This window comes from Haliotis rufescens, unplaced genomic scaffold, assembly GCF_023055435.1.
Source record: "Haliotis rufescens isolate VD_foot unplaced genomic scaffold, xgHalRufe1.0.p SCAF_3, whole genome shotgun sequence".
Taxonomy (NCBI): Eukaryota; Metazoa; Mollusca; class Gastropoda; order Lepetellida; family Haliotidae; genus Haliotis; species Haliotis rufescens.
In genome coordinates, this window is record NW_025964001.1 from 11,776,731 (window position 1) to 11,801,925 (window position 25,195).

Here is a 25,195-nt window from a genome sequence, read left to right on the forward strand (position 1 = left end):
GCTTTATTCCAGAAATACCACTGCTACTGCAGTCTACCAATAATCTATGCTGGACCAGGCAAACCAGTGATTGATGCTATGAGCAATGTCCCAATCCATCAGTTTGCGATGACATGCAGTCAACCAAAGCTTAAAAAAGGATTGGGTGGTCACATTCTGTGGCTCGGTGATTGCATGTCATCATAGAGTGAGTGAGTGAGTGAGTGAGTGAGTGAGTGAGTGAGTGAGTGAGTGAGTGAGTGAGTGAGTGAGTGAGTGAGTGAGTGAGTGAGTGAGTGAGTGAGTGAGTGAGTTGGGTTTAACGCCACTTTTGACAGTATTCCAGTTATATCGCGGTGTGTCAGCTTAATGTGGGAGGAAAGCCCGAAGTGATGCAGGTCTTGGATTCGAACCCACAATCATAGGTGTCTGGCGTGCCCAAGGGACGCAACTCTGCACAGTGAATCGCGGCACCTTAGACGACGGGGCCACCTGTGCCCATGGAGATCTTAGGACACCTACATAAAACTTCACATCAGGTGAACTCCGAGCAAACTTTGACTGTCCAATCAAAATGAATGATGCTTCGGTTCTTGAACCAATCAGATGTCAGCTTTCTAAAATGATGTGGCTTCATTTCTTTACCAGTTTGATTCAGAAATTTAAAATTCAGAACAAATATATACCCTGTATAGCCACCATTTTGGGTGTTTTTGCCATGGCGCTCACAAATGACAGGATGCATAACATATGCACAATATAATAATGCAGCATTATTTTGTCCCATTTCTTGATTTGTTTCATTTTTGAGATACAGAAATCAGATATGCTTGTCTGAATGGTCCCTTCACTCCTACCGAGAATTTAGAAAAATCAACACTGATTGGTTGATTAGAAAGTTCACCTTATGTGACCTCCCATGAAGGGACGTGTCCTCTGATCTACAATCAGAGAGATATTGTATTGGGGTAAAAGATCAGATTTTACTAATTACATTTAACATAATACACTACAGCATAGTCTACATACTATTCTGGGCAGGCTAAGGGCCTTGAGGAAGACAGCAAGGGAGGGAAGGTCCATCTTGCCCCGGTACCGGACACTGGGGCACCCTTCGCTGTCCTCATCAGCATCACGACAGTACAGCACCCACACCGCTGCATCATCGGAGATGGTCACAGTTTCAGCCTCCCTGTCATAAAGAGAATACTTCAAGGTTTCAACAGCAGCTACACTAGATGGTAGATGCAATACCTAATTATCTCTGATCTGTGTGGCGTGGACTCAGGTGACATCCTGGATGGTCTAACTGATCAAGAGTGAGTGAGTGAGTTGTGTTTAACGCCGCTTTTAACAGTATTCCAGTTATATCGCGGCGTGTCAGCTTAATGTGGGAGGAAAGCCCGAAGAGATGCAGGTCTCAGTCGTTTACCACTTCGGTGAAACCCACAAGCACGGGTATGGTGCTGACAAACCTAGAAACATAATCGGGGCGAACCGGGATTCGAACCCACAATCATAGGTTTCTTGCATGCCCAAGGGACGCAACTCTGCACAGCGAATTGGGGCGCCTTAGACGACTGGGCCACCCGTGCCCCCAACTGATCAAGAAATAGCTATGGCAGTAACTTTCAATACTTCAGCTAAGGCAGGTCATGTGTTCAACATAATATCTTACAAATACTGACACTGCAACAATTAGTGCACCAGTAACTGCTCCATTGATATAAGACATGGCAAGCAGACAAGCAGCATGGTGTTTGAGGACTAGAATCATACTCGCTACAAATGCTGACAGGTTGAAAACTAGTCCCCATTTAAGATGTTCACTGTTGCTTACTTGAGCCCTTCTGCGGTCTTTGTTTCTGTCGTGAGCCCGAACTTGTAGCGATCCTGGTAAGCATAAGCCACTTCCATGAACACCCGGTGTTCTGTAATATGCACACACACACACCATTAGGTAACATAAACATGACAGACATGGAATTATCAATTCACAAAGCATGACTACAGAAAACCAACAGTAAGCAAGTTGGTTTTACCACTGAAAAGTATTTTGGTGGAAGCGATGAGCATGGATATGCTGCTGACATCCCATGAATACCACCTGAATCCCACCACTGTCTTGCTGTACTTGCAAATCAATTGTTCCTAGGCTGGTTTCTTAGAAGAGTCTGAGGGATTTTTTCTCAATTTGACTTTGTTTTCATTTAGTATGTTTATATTAAAAAGCCACCTAACATATTATGTTAGTGTCATGAAGAAAGTCCTATTATTGCACTAGACATCATCCTAAAGGTTCAAGTTACCACTTTCAGTTGGTTTGAATAAATAACAACACATTGATATCCCCTGACCTTTTAAATATATGCAAACAATCACAAAAGATATGTAATATATATCTAATTATATTAAAAAAGGTGCACTTTAATTCTAAACCTTGTGAGTACAACAGACATTGCATTTGATGACTAAATGATTCCCTATTGTTTAAATGCTTTCAATATGTTCCAAGCATTTTAGATAACCATGTTACATATATTTTCAAAACTCTAAATTCCATGATGAAATACCAAGAAAATTTAACATGTCCTGAACTGATGTATGATGTTTTTAATAAACACTGGATTGTGAGCATAATCCCACTCTGACAAGGTACAAAGTCACACAATCAGTCTGTACATTGGTTTTGTTTGTTGTTCAACGCCACACCCAGCAATATTTCAGCTGTATGACGGCGGTCTGTAAATAACAGACAATCCAGTGATTGATATCATGAGCATCAATCTATGCAATTGGGATACGATGACACACATCAACCAAGTCACCTAGCCTGACCGCCCGATTCCATTCGGTCGCCTTTCAAAACAAACATTAACCCAGATATGTATGATATCTGATATGCTTACAAAGTTTCATCAACATATCAGATTCCAAGTACATGTATATAAGAATGTGATATGCAATGCAATATATACAACATTTTTTTAACCAGTTTGAAACTGGTGCTGCAAAGCTCAAGAAAGCTGCTTTCTTATTGGCTAATGTCGTCTTCCTGTTAGTCATTTCATTGGTCAGCCCAGTTGTGAAAGGTCGTTCTGACGAGAACTTGTATCTGATTTTAATGAGATTGAGGTAATCAAAGCATGTGATTAATCCTGTTTTGTTTATTTAAAGCATTAATTGTTGATTGTTAAGCAAGTTTATCTCTGCAGCCATTGTAATATGCAGCTACCAGCCGACTTGTCTCGCATCAAAACAGGAGCTGTGTACTCGTGGGCAGATGACCAAGGAATACGCTGATCACTGTGTCCGATTAACAAGACTGATTAACGAGTGTCAGATTATCAAGACTTGACTGTATATAAGTATGTGATATGCAATGCAATGCAAAATATTCAACATGACATGCAACCAAGTCACCAAGCCTGACCTGACCTCCACTTAGTCACCTATGGCCAGCATTATTGATGGGTTCCTATTGTAACCTGGAATCCCGCCAGGAACACGTTGACATTAAACATTTTTCTTACTTTGAGTGAGCCTGGCCAAACTGTGGTTGATGGAACAAAAACATTTGTAATTAATCCTAAGTTTCTGTGTAGGTTCTAACACCAAGTCATCACTTGCTTGATAATGGTGTCAGAACCTCCACAGAAACGACACTCCTAATTGTAATAAAGAAGTTGTTCATCCATATATCTTGTCCTTACTTATTACTCCAACTTCTAAATGCCTCTCAAAGACACGATGTAATTGATCATGGTGGCTTATTAGAAGTCAAGTTTAAGCCTGGCAAACTGGGGTTGATAGCTTGATTTTTTTACTCTCCTAAATCAGCGTCAACATCGATGGAGATTTGTTTAACGACCTTTTTTGGCCTTGAGTTCCCTGGTGCAGTCACCTACACCTTCTTGAGTGAAAGGACTTCAGTGTTCAGATTACTGATGACAGTGAGGAGATTTTGATCTGCTCCACACACGCACTAAATGTCCCTATGTCCCAATGATGAAACCTAAAACCAGACCTCTATCTAGATGGTCTATCACCTGTATCTATCTGTCTGTGCTTAACACACTGCTCTACCATCCAGGATGTCACCCGAGTCCACGCCACGTACATAAAGTGGCCTTATCTGGTTATCTCAACAGCCACTACTGAGGTGTGAATGTGCCTGAAGCTTTAATGTCAATTGAATGACCTGAAGCTGGGTCTCAATGACCGTTTGGATATGAGCACAAGGCTGACATGAAGTTTCTGGCCATCAATATGATCAGTTGTACATTACCGTATTCGATGTAATAAGCGCCCCGCTCTAATAAGAGCCCACAGCATTATTTGGTAATATATTGGCTAGTGAACATTCCCAATTAGCACCCCTTCCAATTGATCAATGTACACAAGACTTATTTATTCGTGTATAATACGCACTCATGTGTAATATGCACCCTCAATAATGGGCAATTAAATTCTGGAAAAATAATATACGTATAATACGCACAGACTTGTCTTTTGTATCATTTCAGGCTGTCAGCATAAACCACGAAATTTACCATCTTTCCACTAAAATTTTATTCTAATAAGAACCCCATATTTCTAATTTTGAGAGCGCCCTGGGCGCTTATTACGTGGAATGTGGTATTTGCTGTATTAAGCACCCTGTTCCGCCCATTTGTGCTTAGACCGAACCCAGTCGTTAAATGGCTACGAGACAGTCATTAGTCGCTCTTCGGCTTGTCCCGGAATAACATGAGTTGGTCATGACTGCCACCCCCCTCCACCCCCTTGTCAATATTACAATATTTATAGAAAACACAGTGTACAAGGGGTATACAACTGCCTTCTAACTATTTAGTGCAAATTTTACTTTCATCTACGTTTACCGCAGCCCTGGCAAAAAATTTTGATACACGTATAAAAACTATCTCATCATGTATACACTGCAGTTGACAGACGCTTTATCCTTACTCGAACATATAAAAGTCAGAACACATGCCTGCATAGTGAGAAAGAAATGTGAACATTAACTATACTTGTAGTGTAACCATTGAGTTTTATTGTTAATGTCATTAAACAGTATGTCACGTGACTAACCACGGGTCCAGTTAGACATGTAGGTACCTGGGTCCTACTCAGGACCCACCCGACCTGAGTACCCGAGTTACCCGTCCCAGCCCTATAGCCTATGAATCGAATACATGTACATAAGATATGGTTGAATGGATCTCAGCTTTGATCTCACACTCTATTCAGAACATCTTATGAACAACACTTAATAGAATGTATCTTTGAATTTTAATGTCCAAAAACTGAACTTCCAAACACCTGCACAGCCCTTAAAGAGAATCACTAGTTGGAATGTGTTAGGCCATGTTTGTGAGGATGTGGGACTAAGACAGAACTAGAAGTACATTTCTTCATCTTATTCCTTGATTAAGATGATTAATTAATGCAAATGTTAGTGATGCGTTGGTCAACCCCGTGTCGTCAGTTCACGTTCTGGTGTCTGGTGTTATTTTGGTTACATTTAATTGCTTACATCGCTAGTAGTATTAACACTTTTTTTATATTGTGTTTTGTCTGCTGAGGTTCAAGTCCGCTAAGTTTGTCTGCTAGGATTCTACAAAATCACATTTCCCATTTTGCAGTTCCTGTGATGCTCTTGAGGTAACCATGGTAACTGCCCCGCTGATTGTCTAAAGTCTCTTGCACTGTAACATTGTTTCGTCTCACATTCCATCCTGTTTTGTTTATTGCTGTTGTTTTGGGGTTGCTTTTTGTTTTGTTTTCAAGCCTTTATAGCAGGTCTCAAACTTGGTGCTTTTCTGAAGGGCTGCAATGCTTTACAGGGAGTCAATATGAAAGTTATAGAGCCTATGGAAAATTGAAAGAGCCAAATTTCAGATTATATTGACAATACTGTCAAAGGATATCTAATATTTAACATGCTTAAAACCCACAAAAATCATAACATAAGCCTATGTCAGATTTCTTAGAATGTAATTTAAATTGAATCGATCAGTTCTCAATACTTCAATTTAACTACAAACTGGAACTGAATAAAACTGACCGAAAATGTAAACATATAATTTTTTCATCTCGTTCAAGCAGATGACAAGCTACAACTTTGGTGACCAGTGAAGTAAGGTTTCCTCTGGACTAGAAATAAAAAAATAGATGTAGTGAAGCCCATTTCTGGTGTCCCCCACCGTGATATTGCTGGAATATTGCTAAAAGCGGCGTAACACCATACTCACTCACTCACTCACTCACTCCAGATGTATAAGGTGAATCAAACACATGGTTCCAACAAGATGGCACCAGCTACATCCTATTATGACTATCAACCCATATGGTGCTGCCTCACACCACACTTCCTGATGTGAGAGATAACGCTTCTGGCCCCTCCGTATGTTACAGATCATACAGTGGGTGTATGCCGCGTGTGGGTGAAGCAGAAGTCCATTCTGATTTGCAACACGTGTAACCCAAAAATCAGGCCATCATAAATTACCTCAAACTTTTCATACCTCCTGTCCTAAATTAATAAAATCTGGATTGTTGAAAAAAACAAAAACTTATTATATTTATTCTTTGGGATTATGCATTTAATCATGTACTGGCTGGTTTGAAAACATCTTGACGTTAATTCCAGAAATATGCTTCCATACATCTTTTGTTTGTTGTTGATTTACTGCGAAATGATGTGTCGCTCGCAGTTTCCGCATTACTTTCCTGCTCACAAAACTTTTCAGGTTTTCAATATTTGTTTCACTCAATGAAAGACAGCCATGTACCACTGACAACCTACCAATAGTTGAATGTTGGTCCCGTGTCGGTGTACGAGAGTGGTCAACTGTACCTGAACTTTTAACACCTCAGAAATAATCCAATACTGGATTCTGCTCACTTTTGTGTACTTAAACAACAATCAACAACATTTTTTAACCCAAATTTCTGTTACACTCTACTACTAGCATGACTAGGGAGCTGTTTCATTGAATCAGCAAACTACACTTTCCTTACAAATATTTAAACCATACACACATAATCCCTAATCCTCATGATCATCATAGTGAACTGTGTATCAGGGCTGACATTATTCCAATATGGTGTCTACCCCAAGCTATTAACAACAAAACAATCACCAATTAGCATTGTATTGATTTTATCACTTCAAATATCAGACAAAGGATAGTTCCGTTTGACTCTTGTAGCACAACTGTTGAATATCTGCACTTAATTTGATCAAAACCAATCCAGATGATAAGACTAGCATTACAAAATAATCATTAGAAATAAAGGGATTTTTATAGAAGGGAAAAAAGTATTGTGAAATAAAAAAATTCATAGACTATATGATGTCTCAATTCCGGTTGACTACTGAAACCGAACAATCACAAGTAGCATTATATTTCCTACATCATGGTCACCAGTCCAATAACAAGAGAAAAAATGTTTCTTTCGTAACAACAGAGAATTCCAAGTGGGCGTCATGTTTCATCATTGCTCTATGCTGGAGCCAGCTAATGGTGTTAGGCAGCAAGCTGTTCCAGCTTGGTGTCCAGGTGATTCACTGCTGTCTTTTATTGATTTCTCTCATTTGGAACACTGGCTCCACACTACCTGAAATGGTCTGGTTTCCGGCTACGGATGTCTCTCTCAAAGTGATTGGTGGTTCTCTTAATTGACACAAATATATCATACTATAATTGCTGTAACACAACAATCCATACTTTAGCACTTGCTTCTTGTGATGAAATGATCAATCTACAGATAATGTTCATACTCCAATACTGTTCAATTTTCCCCAAATCATAAATAGTTCTAATTATAAATTCATAATGATTAAGCAAGGTGAACTTGTTGACAGAGATCCCAGTCTACAAATAATATACAGAGCTGCTTGACAGAGAAACCAATGTTTTAATTAATTGATTTTAACATGTTACTATTCGGACACACTTACAAGCATATCTAGGGAGCAACAAGAAAAATAATAAACTATTCTTATATCATGTAAATCAAGAAATTATTTTTATGAAAAATGTCCTTCATATGTGAAACATAATTCCCATTTCAAGAATTAGATGGCTATCAAACATATTTGCAAGAGAAGAACTCCTAATAACAGGGCTTGATTAAAGGAACTTCATTTAACTTGTACCAGGTGCTTGCTGACATGAAAACCTAGTTGCACCAGTAAAAATTGGGTTGTACCAGGTTTGTACCCTGATCTCATAACCCTATCAAAGATGAAATGTAGATGCATAAACAAGACAAGCTCAGATCTCTGATGACTCTGTCATGATTTTTAAGATAGTCTGTACTTTCTGTTACAGTTCTTATGTGGCAATGTCATCAATGGTGAGGTGAGGTGAGGTGAGGTGAGGTGAGGTGAGGTGAGGTGAAATTGGGTTTAACGTCGCGTCCAAAATTATTGCATATATATAGCGACATGCATGCACGTGTATGTGTGTGTGGCTGCTTGTACTAGTCTGGACTAACGCCAATTTATAGTACTATCTCACTGAGATACCATGCCGCAGTTTAACATGAATACCCCACTCAGACACAGCATACTGACTCCAAGCCAACCAGTCCTTGTTTTAGCCCCTTAATGCCGAGCGCCAAACAGGGTAACAACAAGTACCATCTTTTTACGTCTTTTAGTATGACGCGGTCAGGGATCAAACCCTGTACCTTCCTCTCTCCAGGCGGACGCTCTACCACTAGACCAAGGAGGTGGTCCTCATCAATGGTGTGTGTGTGTGTGTGTGTGTGTGTGTGTGTGTGTGTGTGTGTGTGTGTGTGTGTGTGTGTGTGTGTGTGTGTGTGTAGTGTGTGTGTGGTGTGTGTGTGTGTGTCAGAAAGGTCCTACCATTGGTACCAAAGGCCTTCTGAAAGGAGGATATAACACCATATCAGAAAGGTCTTACCATTGGTACCAATAACCTTGTGGAATGCTAAAATAATGAACTATTTAACTATGTCAAGTACACAACATTGTCTGTCACTCCCCATGAATACCATTTGGCCTTCTTGAAGAACATGATGATCAAACTGTACATTGGAACCATTGGTACCAATGGCCTGGATGAAGAATATGATGACTAATCTAAATACTTGTACCGTCAGTACCAGACTACCAGTGACCTTGAATCAGGATGATTTGTTTGTTTGATTTGTTTGTTTGTTTGTTTTTTGTTTAACGCCACACCCAGCAATATTCCAGCCATATGACAGTAAATGATTCGAGTCTGGGTCAGACAATCCAGTGATTTACATCATGAGCATCGATCCACGCAATTGGGGATCGATGGCATGCATCAACCAGGTCAGCGAGCCTGACCACCCGATTCCGTGAGTTGCCTCTTACGACAAGCATAGTCGTCTTTTACAGCAAGCATGGGTTACTGAAGACCTATTCTACCCCGGATCTTCACGGATTGAATCAGGATGAAACACCCTATGAACGTATATGAAACACACAACACTGTCACTCACCATAGGTGCCAATGGCTTTGTGGAAGGAGAAGATGACATCAGATTTGCCCCTTTGTTTCAGCTCAATCTGTTGCCGGTCAGACCGACTCTGGACGATGGGTACCTCGTGCAGCAAGATAAGCCTGGCAGGATGCAACAATGTGGACATTACCCGTGCAGTCAAGCATGATAGCCTTGAGTCATATAGTACATGTATTCACATCAAGGAACATGTCACATTCAAGACAGCAGTGTTGATTTTGTGTACACCTACACATGACCTCAGACATCAAGGTCATAAATGTCCAGGTTTTTTTTCAAATAACAAGTAATTTACAGAATATGTCATGGGTTTGTCCATTCTGGTATAGAATCATTGGCACAGTGAATTGTGAACATTCATACAATTTACTACAACTGGGCAACTTTGGTACATTCTACAATGCTTGTCCACAAGCCACACAGAAGCCACAGCTATGGTGAGTGGCACTGATTATCCAAACAATCTGTGCCCAGTTTGGCCATCAAGCTACTTACTGGAGTATGTTGGACATGATGGAGTTGACATCAAACATGGTCTCCAGCTCCAGTGTGAGCAGACTGTTGCCATCTCTGAAATATCACAACATGGAACATCAACACACATCATTCAAGTTTGGGACAATGCTCATCTGGCTCTCATTCCACAAGGTAATTGTAGCCTCACAGTTGAATCACGCTTATCTGGACCTGTTAGTGAGTGTTCTGGAGTGAGTGAGTGAGTGAGTGTTTGGTTTTACGCCGCTTTTAGCAATATTCCAGCTATATCACGCCGGGGGACACCAGAAATGGGCTTCACACGTTGTACCCATGTCAGGAATTGAACCCAGGTCATGGGCATGACGAGCGAACGCTTTAACCACTAGGCTACCTGACCGCCCCGGATCATACAATGATTTCTGCAGGCTTCTTCGGAACTAGTCAGCCCCACCCCAACCGCCCCACATGTCAAATGAAATAAATACTACACAAAAGGCTTTTTTTTTATCTGGAAAGTGAATTTCAGTTGCCAACAGTGCAAAATACACACCTTTGTAGAATTTGATAGGAGAGCTAACTCTGGTCAAGTTAACACAGGATTCAGATATCAGGAAACTTGTTTATCCGGACAATATTTGAGAAAACGCAAGTGATTGGATAAGCAGGGTCCTACTGTATGACCTAGTGAGCAGGGTTCAAAATTAAGCATGAAAGTCAGGGGATCCTTGTCATTACCCTAATGTTAAAGGATTTAGGGGTCTAGATTCAAATACCATAGGACAAGACCTCAAGGGCCCCAAAACCACACCTCGTTTCAAACACTGGTAGGTTTTGGTTAACGAATCATAGTCATAACAAGTGGAGAGCTAAGATCACTTTGTAGAATACATTATTAATCAACTGTCCTAAATACACCAGTACCATACAGTGGAGCTAGAGGGTTTGAGTTTGAGCACAGGTTTTAGTGAGTAGGGGCAAATGTTGCTTTGAACAGTATTTCAGTCGTATCATGGCGTGTCATGATCGACACAGTTTATCGAGTTGGAAGAAAACAAACGAGCAAATCTGGGAATCATTGGTTTCTGTCATGCCAAAGGGCTGAGGCTCTGTACAACGACTTGCAGCGCCTTAGGCAGCTCGGCCATCCATGCTACCAATATGCTATGCCAATATGGTGTGTTCAGCACTGTCCCAGACTACAGCCTGCCAAAGGCCAATATGATGAACGGACGGCCGGCCGGCCGGCCGGAAAGCCGGACAGTTTATTTATGTCTCATAAATGGGCATACAAACAATATGAAAGAATACAGACAAAAGCAAAACATGCTCAAGCCACTCCTACAGGAGGGACAATCAGATATGGATACACATAAAATAAGACACAGATAATATATCAAAATTGTATTCGCACATAACCAACATAGAAAATAGACTAAGATTGTAAGAAGATGAAACACGAAGTGTATAATAAATGAAGTGCCAACACACAGAATTCTCTGTTGACAATTGAGTTTACTGTGGACTTCACGACATCCCTAGACAGCTGCTCCATAATCTAACACGGACCACACCATCCAGTCATAAAGTTTTGTGTATGTCCTGTATTTCATTCTTCCCAGTGACTTGAACTTGGATATCAGAAGGCCTAGTGCTCGTCCAGCAGACTTGGTAGCTGCTTTAGCCATGAAGCTATAGTCTAGATGTTCTGTAAGGAGGCCGGGGTACGTCACCTCCAAGTCAATACCATAAAGCTCAAAGTGGAAATCTGTTTGCTGTATTGAAGGGTTTCTAAAGAATACGACTTTAGATTTTTCAGGGTTGATGCTTACCATACCAGCTATTTAAAACATCAAGCATGAGACTTGTCTCTGCAAGTAGTGCTATATCATCTGTATACGCAAGGATACATACAATGTCATAATCAAGTTTTACACCAACACCAAATTCTTTCAGTGGAATGGTGAGGTCATTCATAAACATGTTGAAGAGTAAAGGGGAAAGAAGACATCCTTCATATTTCTCTTATTTCACTGGGACCCAGTCATTAAGTTTATGAGTAAACATGGTAAACTTGTGTTCAATGTCAATAATAAGCTGATCGAATTATTTCTGTAGCTGAACGGTTGCCAAAAGAATGAGCTTCGTGTACGAATTTTCACACTTTGCTTAAAGATCTTCTTTGATAGGCATTTAGAAGTTGGAGTACTAAGTAAGGATAAGAATTTATGGAGGAACAACGTCTTTATTACAATTAAGAGCGACTGAAGCACTTCACTTCACTTGCTTGATAACGGTGTTAGAACCTACACCAAAACGTCACTCTTAATTGTAATAAAGAAGTTTACCATCCATAAATTCTTATCCTTACTTTGCTTGAAGAGTTTCAAAGTCAATTACTTGTTCACTTCTTACCTTTTTAACAGAATTGTCTGAAATATTGCCCTGATCAGTTAATGATCCCTTCCTAGAATGGGAATGCAGTGATGTTGACGGTGAACCAGATTTTCCACACACATTGTGTATGTCCGCCATTGTCTCGATCTCACTCATTTTCAATCAACTGTGACAGGTGTATTATCAGATGTCCCCAAAACCACAGACTTCTGTCCAGTTGAATGTCGGCACTTCTGCAGTCTTGTTAGTTTTTTGGCCAATATGACAGATTGACACCCATATAATCTAGGTACATTTCCTAAGGTCACACATGCTTATAACAAAACACACATGGCAGTATTAGCTTTTGAAGTGCAACATATTAGTACTTTAAAAATAGCAATTACTGCCAAGTGTGTAGTACCAGTAAAAGAATACATTGACATTCATCAGTGCTGACCTGTAGCTGTAGACGTTGTACTCGACTCTGGCTGTCTTACACTCCTCCACCGTGCTGGCAGCATCGCCGCTACAGTCCAGCTACAAATACAAGCAATTCCTAAATCCCCAGGTACTCACAACCATTGATGCTATGGAAAGGTAAAAATTGTGAACTGTAAAACAATCACACCTCTATGTTCTATATATGTACGGGGCGGTCGGGTAACCTTGTGGTTAAAGCGTTCGTTCGTCACGCCGAAGACCCGGCTCAGAATCCCGACATGGGTACAATGTGTGAAGCCCATTTCTGGTGTCCCCCGTCGTGATATTGCTGGAATATTGCTAAAAGCGGCGTAAAAACCAAACTCACTCACTCACTCACTCACTCACTCACTCACTATATATGTACATTTACAATGTACAATGTGTGAAGCCCATTTCTGGTGTCCCCCACCGTGATATTGCTGGAATATTGCTAAAAGCGGCGTAAAAACCAAACTCACTCACTCACTCACTATATATGTACATTCACCATCAGTGCTGGAAATAACCTGAGACCTTGTGTTACGATATGTACCAAGAAACTGACTGACGATACTACTGGTATCACAATACACCACAAGAAATAGTAAGAAATTATGAAATCACTGAAACTATAAAACCTTTGGCTTCATACATTTCACAACCTTTTTCTCTATTTGAGGACTTTTCTAACCTGAACTTTGCCAAAATTGAAGATTATTACCACCACATCTGCCTGTTCCACCATGCTTATAGGTGGCACTGTGCTACTTCCGCCATTATGGGAGGTAATTCTATCAGTTCTGGTTTTATTTTAGCATACCACGATCTCGCAAACAATTCCAGTATCATCTGTACCTAAGTATCAATGACATCCTAGGGATCGGTGAATTGTTACATCTCCAGTGTTTGTTTGTTTGTTGTTTAATGTTGACTCAGCATATTCCAGCAAAATGATGGCGGTCTGGACCAGACAATCCAGCAATTGATATCATGAGCATTGATCAACGCAACTGGGATACGATGACAGGCATCAACCAATTCAGCGAGCCTGACCACCTGATCCCGCTAGTCCCCTCTTACGACAAGCATAGAAGCCTTTTACGGCAAGCATGGGTTGCTGAAGACCTATTCTACCCTGGATCTTAACGTATCTTCAAATGTCCAATATAATTTGTTTTGAACCAACCGTTATCTGTAAATGCTGCTTTTGTAGCTGAAGGATTATTGATATATCCCTGGAACACATGATGTCCATGAACGAAAATGTGCCCGGGTCGGATCCAACATCCTTGAACATCCCCGATCTTCACGGGTATACAGCTCTAATGACCAAGATTACAATACAACATACTTATCATTCAAGTAGTGAGTGTTCACCATGTTACTTACAATGCCAGTCTTGGTGCCATAGATGTCCAGGTACTCGGCTGACTTGTCCAGCTCCTTGAAGAAGGCGCGTAACCGTGGCAGTTCTGAAACACACAGACAGGCACTGACAACTAGCACACAACCATGCTCTATGGTCTGCATGAAAGGTGAGGTGAGGTGAAATGGGGTTTAACGTCGCGCCCAAAATTATTGCACTTATATAGCGACGTGCATGTACGTGTGTGTGTTTGTGTGGCTGCTTGTACTAGTCCGATTTATAGTGCTAGCTCACTGAGATACCATGCCGCAATTAACATGAATACCCCACTCAGACACAGTATACTGACTCCGAGCCGACCAGTCCTTGTTTTAGCCCCTTAATGCCGAGCGCCAGACAGGGTAACAACAAGTACCATCTTTTAACGTCTTTTGGTATGACGCGGCCGGGGATCGAACCCCGGACCTTCCGCTCTCCGGGCGGACGCTCTACCACAAGACCACGGAGGCGGTCCTGCATGAAAGGATAACTCCTGCAGCTTTAGTGAATAAGTGTGTGAATTTGGTTTAATGCCACTTTGAACTGTGTTTCAGTTATATCACGGCATGTCAACTTGATGTGGGAGGAAATGCAGGTCTTACTCTTAGACATTGTAAACTTACAAACCCACGAGCATGGGCATGGTGACAAACTTTTAAATACAACTGTGGATTCAAATCCTGATCCTTCTGCAGATTTATCAAGTTTAGATTCTATATATTAACACTGAAGGCTAATTAGCCACTTGCAGAAACATTTACCTGCCCTGTTCATAAGTTACATCTGCTGCACTTATGGCCATATATCATGTATATAGACATTCATTATTTCAGTGAATTCTTTTTTTATCACTGATATGAAGTATTGCATCCTGGATTCATTCAGCAGAAAAAAAACACATTTTATGTTGAATGATTATTGAATATAATTCCCTTCTTACAACAGGATTATTCAGAAACTATAACATCACTACATTGTACCTTTGTATGTCATATTTCATAAAACAATCACCCTATTCCCACTTCTGCAGATCAGGATTCTTTATAGGATTCTAACAATAATGTCAACGAAAGTGGCTCATGCACGCGCGCTCGCATGCGCATGCACATTAAATTGACATGACATATGTACTAAGGCTGGGACGAGTCTAAATTTACTACCCGGGTACCCGACCTCCTATTACTCGACCCTACCCGGGTACCCACTCTAGGTCTCATGTTACAAAAGGTACAAAATGTTCAAATGGGAAGTTATTTTACTGGAGTATAAAATGATCTGATCATGCATATACTAGAGTTGACTGAAGCTTTGTCTTTACTCAAACATATAAAAATCAGAAGGAATGTGTGCACAGTCGGAAAGAAATGTGAACATTAGCGACTTGTACTTAAAAAGTGTAACCAAGAAATTCTATTGTTAACGTCATAAAAAGATATATCACATGACTAACCACGGGTCCGGTTAGTCCTGTGTGTACCTGGGTACAACTCAGTGCCCACCAGACTCGAGTACCCGAGTCCCAGGCCTAGCATGTACCCCCTTCCCTGAAGTCACTGACCAGGAGGTGACCCTGCTCCTCCTCACTGACAATGATTTATGACCCATCATCTCTTCAGGTAAAAGGTAACATGATCTCTCAGTATTCACATCAGAAGATCTAAAGATTCACCACACAATATACTGAATGAGTGAGTATTATCACCGAAGATAAAAGTCACCTTAACAGTGTCTGCATGTCTGTTTTAAATTGAAATTGAAACAGGGGATGCATATTAGCCAGGGACATAGGAACGGGGACACATATTGCCCATACCAAAAGATGTTAAAAAGTTGGTACCTTTTGCTAAACCCATTTCACCTCACCTCATCTATTTTTTGCACCAGGGCTGGGACGGGTAACTTGGGTACTCGGGTTGGGTGGGTACTCAGTAGGACCTGGGCACCCACAGGACTACCCGGACATGTGATTAGTCATGTGACAAATTGTGTAATGACAAAAATTCACCGCAACTCCATGGTAACACTACAAGTACTAACGTTCACATTTCTTTCTGAACATGCATGCTTGGATAAAGATAAAAACTTCAGTGTATGCATGACCAGATCGTTTTATACGTGTATCAAAATACTTTTTGCCAGTAATAATTCCCAATTGGACATTTTGTTCCCAACATTTGAGAGCTACAGCGGCTACCCAGGTAGGGTCATATAATAGAGGTTCGGTTCCCTGGGTTAGTCATCTCAGCCCTATTCTCCACTAAGTATTTCTTCATGTCAAACAAGGAATACACAATTCAGAAACTGAGCATAAGGCTTCACCAAAAATATATGTAGATTATTTGTTGATGGTTCAGTGGTCACTCTGCATGTTCTGTGAGGCTGGGCCCCCTATATTCATCATATCTATGACCTGACGCCCTAGTAACCCCAGGACTCACCCAGGTCAATTCCAAATATGAACATGCCAAATGGAGCAGAATGGAGCCCAAAATGACCACATATCGCTTTTACACCCCGTTCACATCCACAACATTTTCTAACGTAAGTAATTTTGCACATGTGTAACTTTACATACGTGTGTATATGTAAATTTACTATGCGTTCACAGGAAAATTAACTTAGGTGTGTAAATAAAGTATGTAAATTGTGTAAGGCACACATATTCGTCAGTCTGTTCACGACTTTCAACAAAAAAACAGGTTGTTTTCCAATCAAAGTTGAATGAGTAGAGAGTTACTTCACCGAAACTTTTCGTGTGAAGCAACATGTGTTTGATTTAATTTGTACACAAAGTTTTGACTCCTTGAACATGTTGAAAGCAAAAGAAGACGCTGTCCGCTCAACTCTGTATATACACATAAAAGTTGGCAACTGTTGACAATTTGTTTGGTGTTGGCAAAAGAACATATATTAATTAGATCATCCTCTAAACAAAACATAAACGTTCACATTGCAACATATACACACAGTGCAATATTTACATTTACATTTGCACCTGCTACTGACATGATGCAAATTTGCTCCTGGTGTAAATATACATACATGAGTAAACGCGTTTAAATGACAAGTTTACTCACTTATGTATTTCTACACACGTATGCACATATAAACACATATGTATTGAGGTGCATGTGAACGGGTATTACAAAGAGTGTAGCATATGTACAAAAATGTTCAACTTGGTAAAAATTTGTTGAATGAGTTGAACATGTTTAACACATAAACAAAAAACAAAAAAAACCTTTGACACCTAATTATAACAAAAAATAATTCAGCAGAAGCTTGCATTTATAAGGAAATTGCTAAACCACATCAATCACGTAAATTATATTACATTTACTACTGGGATATAAATGTATATATATATATAACATTCACAAACAGCCAGTAGCTTATTTGAGCCATGTGAACATGGTGAACAAAAACCAATAATTTTATCATGTTTATCACACCATGACTTCAACCCTTCTCTTCTAATATGTTCATTCTGGTGTCCCCCGCCGTGATATTGCTGGTATATTGCTAAAAGCAGTGTAAAACCATACTCACTCACTCACTCTAATATGTCCAGCTTATCATGAACACTAAGACTTTTCTAGGATTCAAAATAAGTGCCCTTCCCAGGTAAATTTGGATTTTTTTTTTATTTTGTCAAAAATTGAGATTTTTAGTTACTATTTTCAGAAGTATTTGGAGATTGCAGTGAATAACACTGCATTCAATGCAGTGATGTACCATGAAGCCTATTCCATTTTCTCGTTCTAGTATCTGAGGAATAAAAGTCACCTCGACCAAGCCATCACATTAGTTATAACTATATTACATGAAAGAGGAATTTGTTTTATTCTCATTTGGTGATTTTGACTGACATTTGCTGCAGACTTATCTAGAGCAGGTGCAGACATACCCCGGAACATGACACAAATGTCTAGGGTATAATCAGATCATGTTACCTAAACAATCACTGATTAAGGTATGCCCTACTAGGTTTCAGGGTTCTGGGAAAAAGAGCTCTTCCACTTTGAAATCTCATACACATCAAATTGTACTTCCATGTAAGAATACTTATGCTCCAAGGCAATTAAATCATTTCGATAAATATGACCTAGCTCGGAACCATAACCTAGGTTTCAGTATGTCAAAGCCTGATACCACCAGCCAAACAAATACAGGTATTTGTTCTTTGGCTAAAGATTAACTGAGGAAACCTTAACCAGGTGAAAAGTCCAGTGATCTTAGCAATAAGGTGATCGTAACTTCCATACCTTAACATAGACTTACGACAGTCGTAGTGCTAAGGTTGTTTTGTACAACGACACCCAGACCTATGTTTGACTGTTTTACAATTCAGTATGAACACACTCAGCTATCAAACTTAACAATTTCACAAACAAATAATGAATTCTGTAAATTCACTTGTCTGTCATACAGTCCCTGAAACAAATATATCCAATACAGCCAATGCAAGTCTATAATGTTTGGTAAGTCTAGCTTACTGCAGTATCAGGAAAAAAAAGAAAGTCTCTGGACTCCTTTTTATTATATTTTATAACTATAAGTTAATTACTGTTTTTTAGGTAAAATATGTTCATTTCAGAGACTAGATGTTAGTCTATAAATTCACCTCAATCTCATATACTGCAGGTGTTAAGCAGAGGCAGGCAACGAACAATCTTTGGAATAGAAGACAAGAAAGCTTGTCCAAACAGAACTCATCGGAATATGAACATGATGAATATTCATGTACAAGTTTCAGGATTCTCTTCATTATTATTTTGGCTTGAAGCATGGAGAGATTGGGCATGGGGACTAAGTCCTTGACTGAATAGACATCAGTAGTGATCAACACAATGTGATGTGAACATTACTACTGCCTATTGATATGTGCATAGCTGACAGGGCTGGCAAAAAAAATCGATAATCGGAATTATCATCGATGGGAAGAAATATAAATATTATAGATATAAAAATTGTGTCATCAATAATACCTTACATAAACTATTGTGATGAAATAAAGATTTACCAAAACAGACTTGTTATTGTCAATAATGTTAATTACTGAAAATGGAGTGAGTGAGTGAGTGAGTGAGTGAGTGAGTATGGTTTTACGCCGCTTTTAGCAATATTCCAGCAATATCACGGCGGGGTACACCAGAAATGGGCTTCACACATTGTACCTATGTCGGGTCCACTAAGTAATCCCTGACTAAATCTGCCACCACTCACCTGTGGAGATAAATATGTTTATTTCTTCAGGATTTTTTTCTACAACACTTATCCGATATTTATCGATAATTGATCGATATTCAGTTAACGATTATCGATCTCTATGATCTGTATCGATAGACAGGCCTAAAAGTTGATCACACCTTTCAATTGTGAAACCGTTGACATGGTTAAGAAACTTACAAACAAAACACTAAACATTGGAACTATGCTTTCATAAAATTATCACGATTAAGAGTATCTAGACAAATTCTCAGCATCAAAGGCTCCACGTACAAAGTCACGAGACCAACATCTTGACTCTGAAATGAATGAATTGTACTATGAAAGTCTTCTTCTTATTAACAGGAGTTCTTATCACAAGGAGATAACGTTAATGGCACACATTTCAAAATATCAAAGTTGTATTCACCATATTTGACTGTTTTCCATAATTCCATGAGCTATGTTAACTTGCTGGCCAAAACATTTTGTTAGATGATACTCGACCTAGCCTTGATTTTTCAGGTACTCATAGTTAGGTCATCATCACCAGGCAAGGGAGTTAACTGACTATAAAGACCAGTTTCTACCCTTGCCGAACTAGGCTTGAATTATTTAATTATATTTTGCTTGGACTAATGAGTCTATGCATCGTCCAATCAAAATCTCGTAACCAAAATTGAAATCCGGCTAGAAAACTGCCGTGGAAAATTTGGTTGATTGCAGGATTTGCAAAGCATGTGTACTGCCAACTCTGCATCAATAGATATTTCAAAATCTCTTCATATTTACAATCAAGGTGCTCATGTGATTTGAAGCACTTCGCAAAGTAAGAACAGTTTTATCACAATGTAGCTTTATATTATCGATCAGATCATCTTGATTGGGCGCCGCCATTTGGTTTGAAGCAAGTGATGTGAGAGGTAGTTTGTTTTTTTGTTTTACGCTGCACTCAGCAATATTCCAGCTATATGACGGTGGTCTGTAAATAATCGAGTCTGGACCAGACAGTCTAGTGATTTACATCATGAACATCGATCCACGCAATTGGGATAGATGACATGCATCAACCAAGTCAGCAATTCTGACCACCCGATCCTGTTAATCGCCTTTTACGACAAACATAGTTGCCTTTTACGGCAAGCATGGGTTGCTGAAGACCTATTCTACCCCGGATCTTCACGGGTCATGTGAGAGGTGGAATCTGATTGGTCAACAGGAGGGACATAACTGATAATAGCCACTGGTGGTGCTATGTTTGAGGCCAGAAATTTCAGCCTAGTTCGGCAAGGGTGGAAACTAGACTTTTACAGTCAGTTAACTCCTTTACCTCGGGAAGTTGATTAGTGGTTAACTGGTTATTATCATGCCTGCTATCAGATTGACGCTGTGTGCTACCAGTGTGTATCTGCCATCATATAGATAGGCTGAGTTAGACCATGTAGATGGCTTTTATGTCACTTTTAGCAATGTTCCCACAATATCACCTCGCGGGACAATAGAAATGAGCTGGTGAACGGAACCCGGGGTTACCTGCATGACAGTCATAGATCACAATATTGCAGAGTGTGTGGTTAAACACCAGACACACAGTATGTCTTTAAACAGCCTGGCTAACAGGATATAGCTTCACTCAGACAATATGTGACCGCCACCAGGATACACATGATCATGCTTGTGCATGTTTCCGTCGGTAATCATTGTTGTCATAAAAAATAATAATAAAAAATTGCATATGACTACAGATTTCCCACTTGATTATTTGCAGACCGCTTGAATAGCTGGAATATTGCCGAGTGCAGCATTAAACACCAAACCAACCAAAACAACCACAGCTACTGTCTCAGTTAAATAGCACTGTGTGAGTGGAGCATAGAACCTAAGGATTGCGAAGGGTGTTTGATTGGAGTGAGTGAGTGAGTGAGTTTGGTTTTACGCCGCTTTTAGCAATATTCCAGCAATATCACGGCGGGGGACACCAGAAATGGGCTTCACATATTGTACCCATGTCGGAATCGAACCCGGGTCTTCGGCGTGACGAGCTAACGCTTTAACCACTAGGCTACCCGACTGCCCGTTTGATTGGAAAGGGGTGCCTTACTCTAATAAGTGTAAAGGTGTGCTTAATCTGAAAGGGGATGCAAGAACTAAGGATAGAGCTGGGGGTAACCTACCCTAACCCTAACACAGCTAACCTATCTGCAAAATCTCAGAAATAAACTGCTTCCGCCAGTTGTTAATAGAAGATATGTCAGATAGTAAAAGTGGAGCAGTACATAGCTTCGGTTTCACAGCTTCAAAATCCTGTGTAAGGATCAAGAGTGAGTGAGTGAGTATGGTTTTATGCCGCTTCTGGCAATATTCCATCAATACACGCCGGGGAACACCAGAAATGGGCTTCACACATTGTACCCATGTCGGGAATCGAACCTGGGTCTTCGGTGTGACGAGCGAACGCTTTAACCACTAGGCTACCCGACCGCCCCTATGGATCAAGAAGGCAAGCAAGATTACATTTATACAGATATCCCAGACAAGTTACGCCAGAGTGAGCTCCGAAGTGCAGCTAATTGTGACAAATAAATTTACATGTAAATTTACTGCAGGCCGTAAGGACCCATGCAAATGGAAAACTATTGGCCTGACACAAGATTTACAAGCCACGGACCTTCAGGCAGGCGCTTATTTCAAACTCTGTTTATAAGTTTAAGGTCAAATTAATTTCATATGTATTATAATCCAGGTAATTTATTCTCAGTATTCGCAGATATGTGTGTCCAGTTCGCACAAATGTATAGAATGGATGCAGAAAAAAATATATGATGCGTCTCAAGGGACACACAATATTATTCTTCAGCCAAATCAATGATTAAATCTTATAGTACAGTACACTACACCATTTCATTAATTTACAGGAGCCTTATAATTCCTAAAGGAACCTTGAAATTGGGTAGTTATTTGGGGTCCTCTGGACCCCTTGTTTTGCAGATCATTCTAAAACCTTGATGCTTCTTTGAATGAAGAAACTCATTGTGTCAGATTAGCAATGTTTGAGTGAACGTATGAGGAATTGTTAGACAACAAAGGAACTATGAAAATAATATGGGCCTACTGTAAGTTTCAAACCTGATCTAAGAAAAGCATATGCATGGAGAGGTGTATTTGACAAGGTTCCATCTGTGCACCCCTGAAAAATCTCTAAAGATGCTTACAACATGTACAAGGATTGGATGATCCCAGTATATAAATCCGAAACTGAATACCAGATTGCCATTTCTTGCACAGATAAAACATATTGGGTTAGTTCGATAAATTAGACAAAAATGAAAATTTTGTTTAGTGCAGGATGTATAGTGTCTTATAAAGAAGACTATGCAGTGCCAAGATCTGCCATATAGACTTGTCACCAGATGTTTGTATAATTCATACTGAGGGATTATCTCTTCCATGAGCGGGTGCTTGTGCGTGAATTCCAGGCAGTTACCGGAACACTGGTGTGTGTGTGTGTGTGTGTGTGTGTGTGAGAGAGAGAGTGTGTGTGTGAGAGAGAGAGAGAGAGAGAGAAACACCCGTATCTAACCTGGGGGTGGGGTTCTTTCATCTATAAATTCATGAAGGCTAGTTGTAATCAGAGAAGCGCGATCAGCAGCGTGTAAACAGCTGCCCTGCCCACTAGATATCTGCCATTTATAAAATACACAGAAAACATCTCACCACGCTTGTAGTAGTAAATCACACTGACGAATGGCTTATGTTGAAGTGACGTATGTGATTCAGGCGTCAGGATCTCTACATGCTTGAAGTCAAATGGAATCGAAGGCTCCGCACATACAAATGCTACGAGTAGGCCCAGGACGATATTCCAGATGCTGCCAATGCTGAATATTAACGCCATGTCGAGCAGGACACTGTTCAACCTCCTACACCGATCTACAGCCACCCACTGTAAACATACTGTCAAGCAAAGCACATTGACACGGCTTCCGGCGGCAGATTGACCAATCGAAACGCCTCAAATGGATCTTCCTCATACAACGCTCCAATGAGCTTCAACCGGATTTAGTCGCTATATCATTTGCCGAATGTTCACTTGCATAATACATTCACGCGGGCGTATTAAAAATCAATATAGTACCAAAAAAAAGCCTCCGGCAAAAGCGACAAAGACAAATACTGAAAACTGAATGGCAGAACACGTGCAAATGGACGCACATTATAATAATAGACACGAAATTTACCTGTTATGTAAGGTAAAAACAATGCCATAACAATGATTAAAGAACAGGGTCCATTAAAAAAAATAATAAGATCTCGACCTGATTTATGCAAATTTCAACTACTTTATGTTATGCAGGAAAGTCAAATAACTTATTTTCACTTTCATGTTCAAATTTTCATTGGACCCAAATTAGACATTTGTTTATGAATGGACAAAAATATATATTGTTTATTTGCGTTTTAACGCCGCACTCAGGAATATTCCAGCTATTTGACGGCGATCTGTATATAATCGAGTGTTGACCAGACAACCCAGTGATTAACATCATGAGCGTCGATCCATGCAATGTGGGATGCGATGACATGCATCAACCAAGTCAGCGAGCCTGACCACCTGATCCCGAAAGTCGCCTCTTACGACAAGCATAGTCGCCTTTCGAGATGTACAGCACTTGACACTCATTAAGTCAATTTTAATTGGATGTTGTTCTGTTTCAGTTGCAGATGCGATTTTACTGTACATTTTTTAATGTTTTAGTTTATTGCTCTTCTTATATGCATTTGATTTATATAAGTATTACACAATGTACAGAATACCGGACAAAAAACACAGAGAAATTGGTTACAGCACGAAAATTCACCGATATTTCCATATTATACAATACCAAGTATGATGATATTGTGGAGAAAATTATCAGCATTTGGGAGGTAAGGAAATATTCCTATGAGTCTGTCTAGCTTTTGGTACTATATTTAGTTGGTGTTCGTTATTATTTTATTTTGGACCCCCCCCCCCCCCCCCCCCCCCCCCCCGCCAATTTAACTTCAAATCTCATCCTTATCTCAATGCTTTTTCGATTTGTGTAAAGCTGTATTCAGGATTCAGGAGCAATGGGACTCAGAGTGGAAAAATAGATGGTGTTAGGTGGATTAGGGTGGGCAGGGTGGATCAGGGTGGGTATGTGTGGGTGGGTGGCACCCTCATACATTCACTCACTCACTCCTCGAGCATAAATTGAGCATATCTAGTAGAATATCTGATACAGAACTGATTTTTGGGTGTCATGGTGTTCGTCATATTCGAAGTCGACTGCATATATATGTAGTAAACAAGGGATAACTTGTGATATATGTGATTAGATAGTCCTGGGTGGGTTGGAAATTGGTTGACTCATAAATCAATCTTGACAACAAAACATCGATCAAAGCAGATAACGACAACATATGTTGTGGTTATTACCGGTCGTGGAATAGCTAGTTATTGTCGGACTATACAGGACAAGTGAATATTATTTTTGTTTCCATTATCTAATCCTTGCCCAGAGTCCCTTCTAACTAAATATGATTTCTATAATTCCGAATTATAAATTACGTTTCACCTTTCGATGCGAATTGAAACTGAACTTTGCTATAGGCAGTCAACGCCAATCTGAAAAGTGTACGTTGCAGAAAACAAGAAATCCATTAGTCTTATTTTTTTCATATGTGAACAAATTGTGAAGTTTTGGGAAGGGCTAGAGGTATGTTGGTCTCAGACAGTGC

General features: G+C 40.0%; 1 protein-coding gene across 1 annotated transcript in view; it reads right to left on the reverse strand.

Moving 5' to 3' along the window:
* The window catches only part of LOC124146609 (thioredoxin domain-containing protein 16-like), a 47,491-nt gene extending 24,081 nt beyond the window's left edge, over window positions 1-23,410 (reverse strand). Inside the window, exons 1-7 of the mRNA XM_048403748.1 lie at window positions 23,150-23,410; window positions 14,212-14,294; window positions 12,818-12,897; window positions 10,003-10,077; window positions 9,487-9,608; window positions 1,820-1,910; window positions 1,009-1,171 (exon numbers count right to left, since the gene is read on the reverse strand). Coding sequence (XP_048259705.1) covers window positions 1,009-1,171; window positions 1,820-1,910; window positions 9,487-9,608; window positions 10,003-10,077; window positions 12,818-12,897; window positions 14,212-14,294; window positions 23,150-23,330 — 795 coding nt within the window. The 5' untranslated portion in view covers window positions 23,331-23,410. The remainder of the gene's footprint in view (window positions 1-1,008; window positions 1,172-1,819; window positions 1,911-9,486; window positions 9,609-10,002; window positions 10,078-12,817; window positions 12,898-14,211; window positions 14,295-23,149) is intronic.
* Between the last annotated feature and the right edge of the window lie 1,785 nt (window positions 23,411-25,195).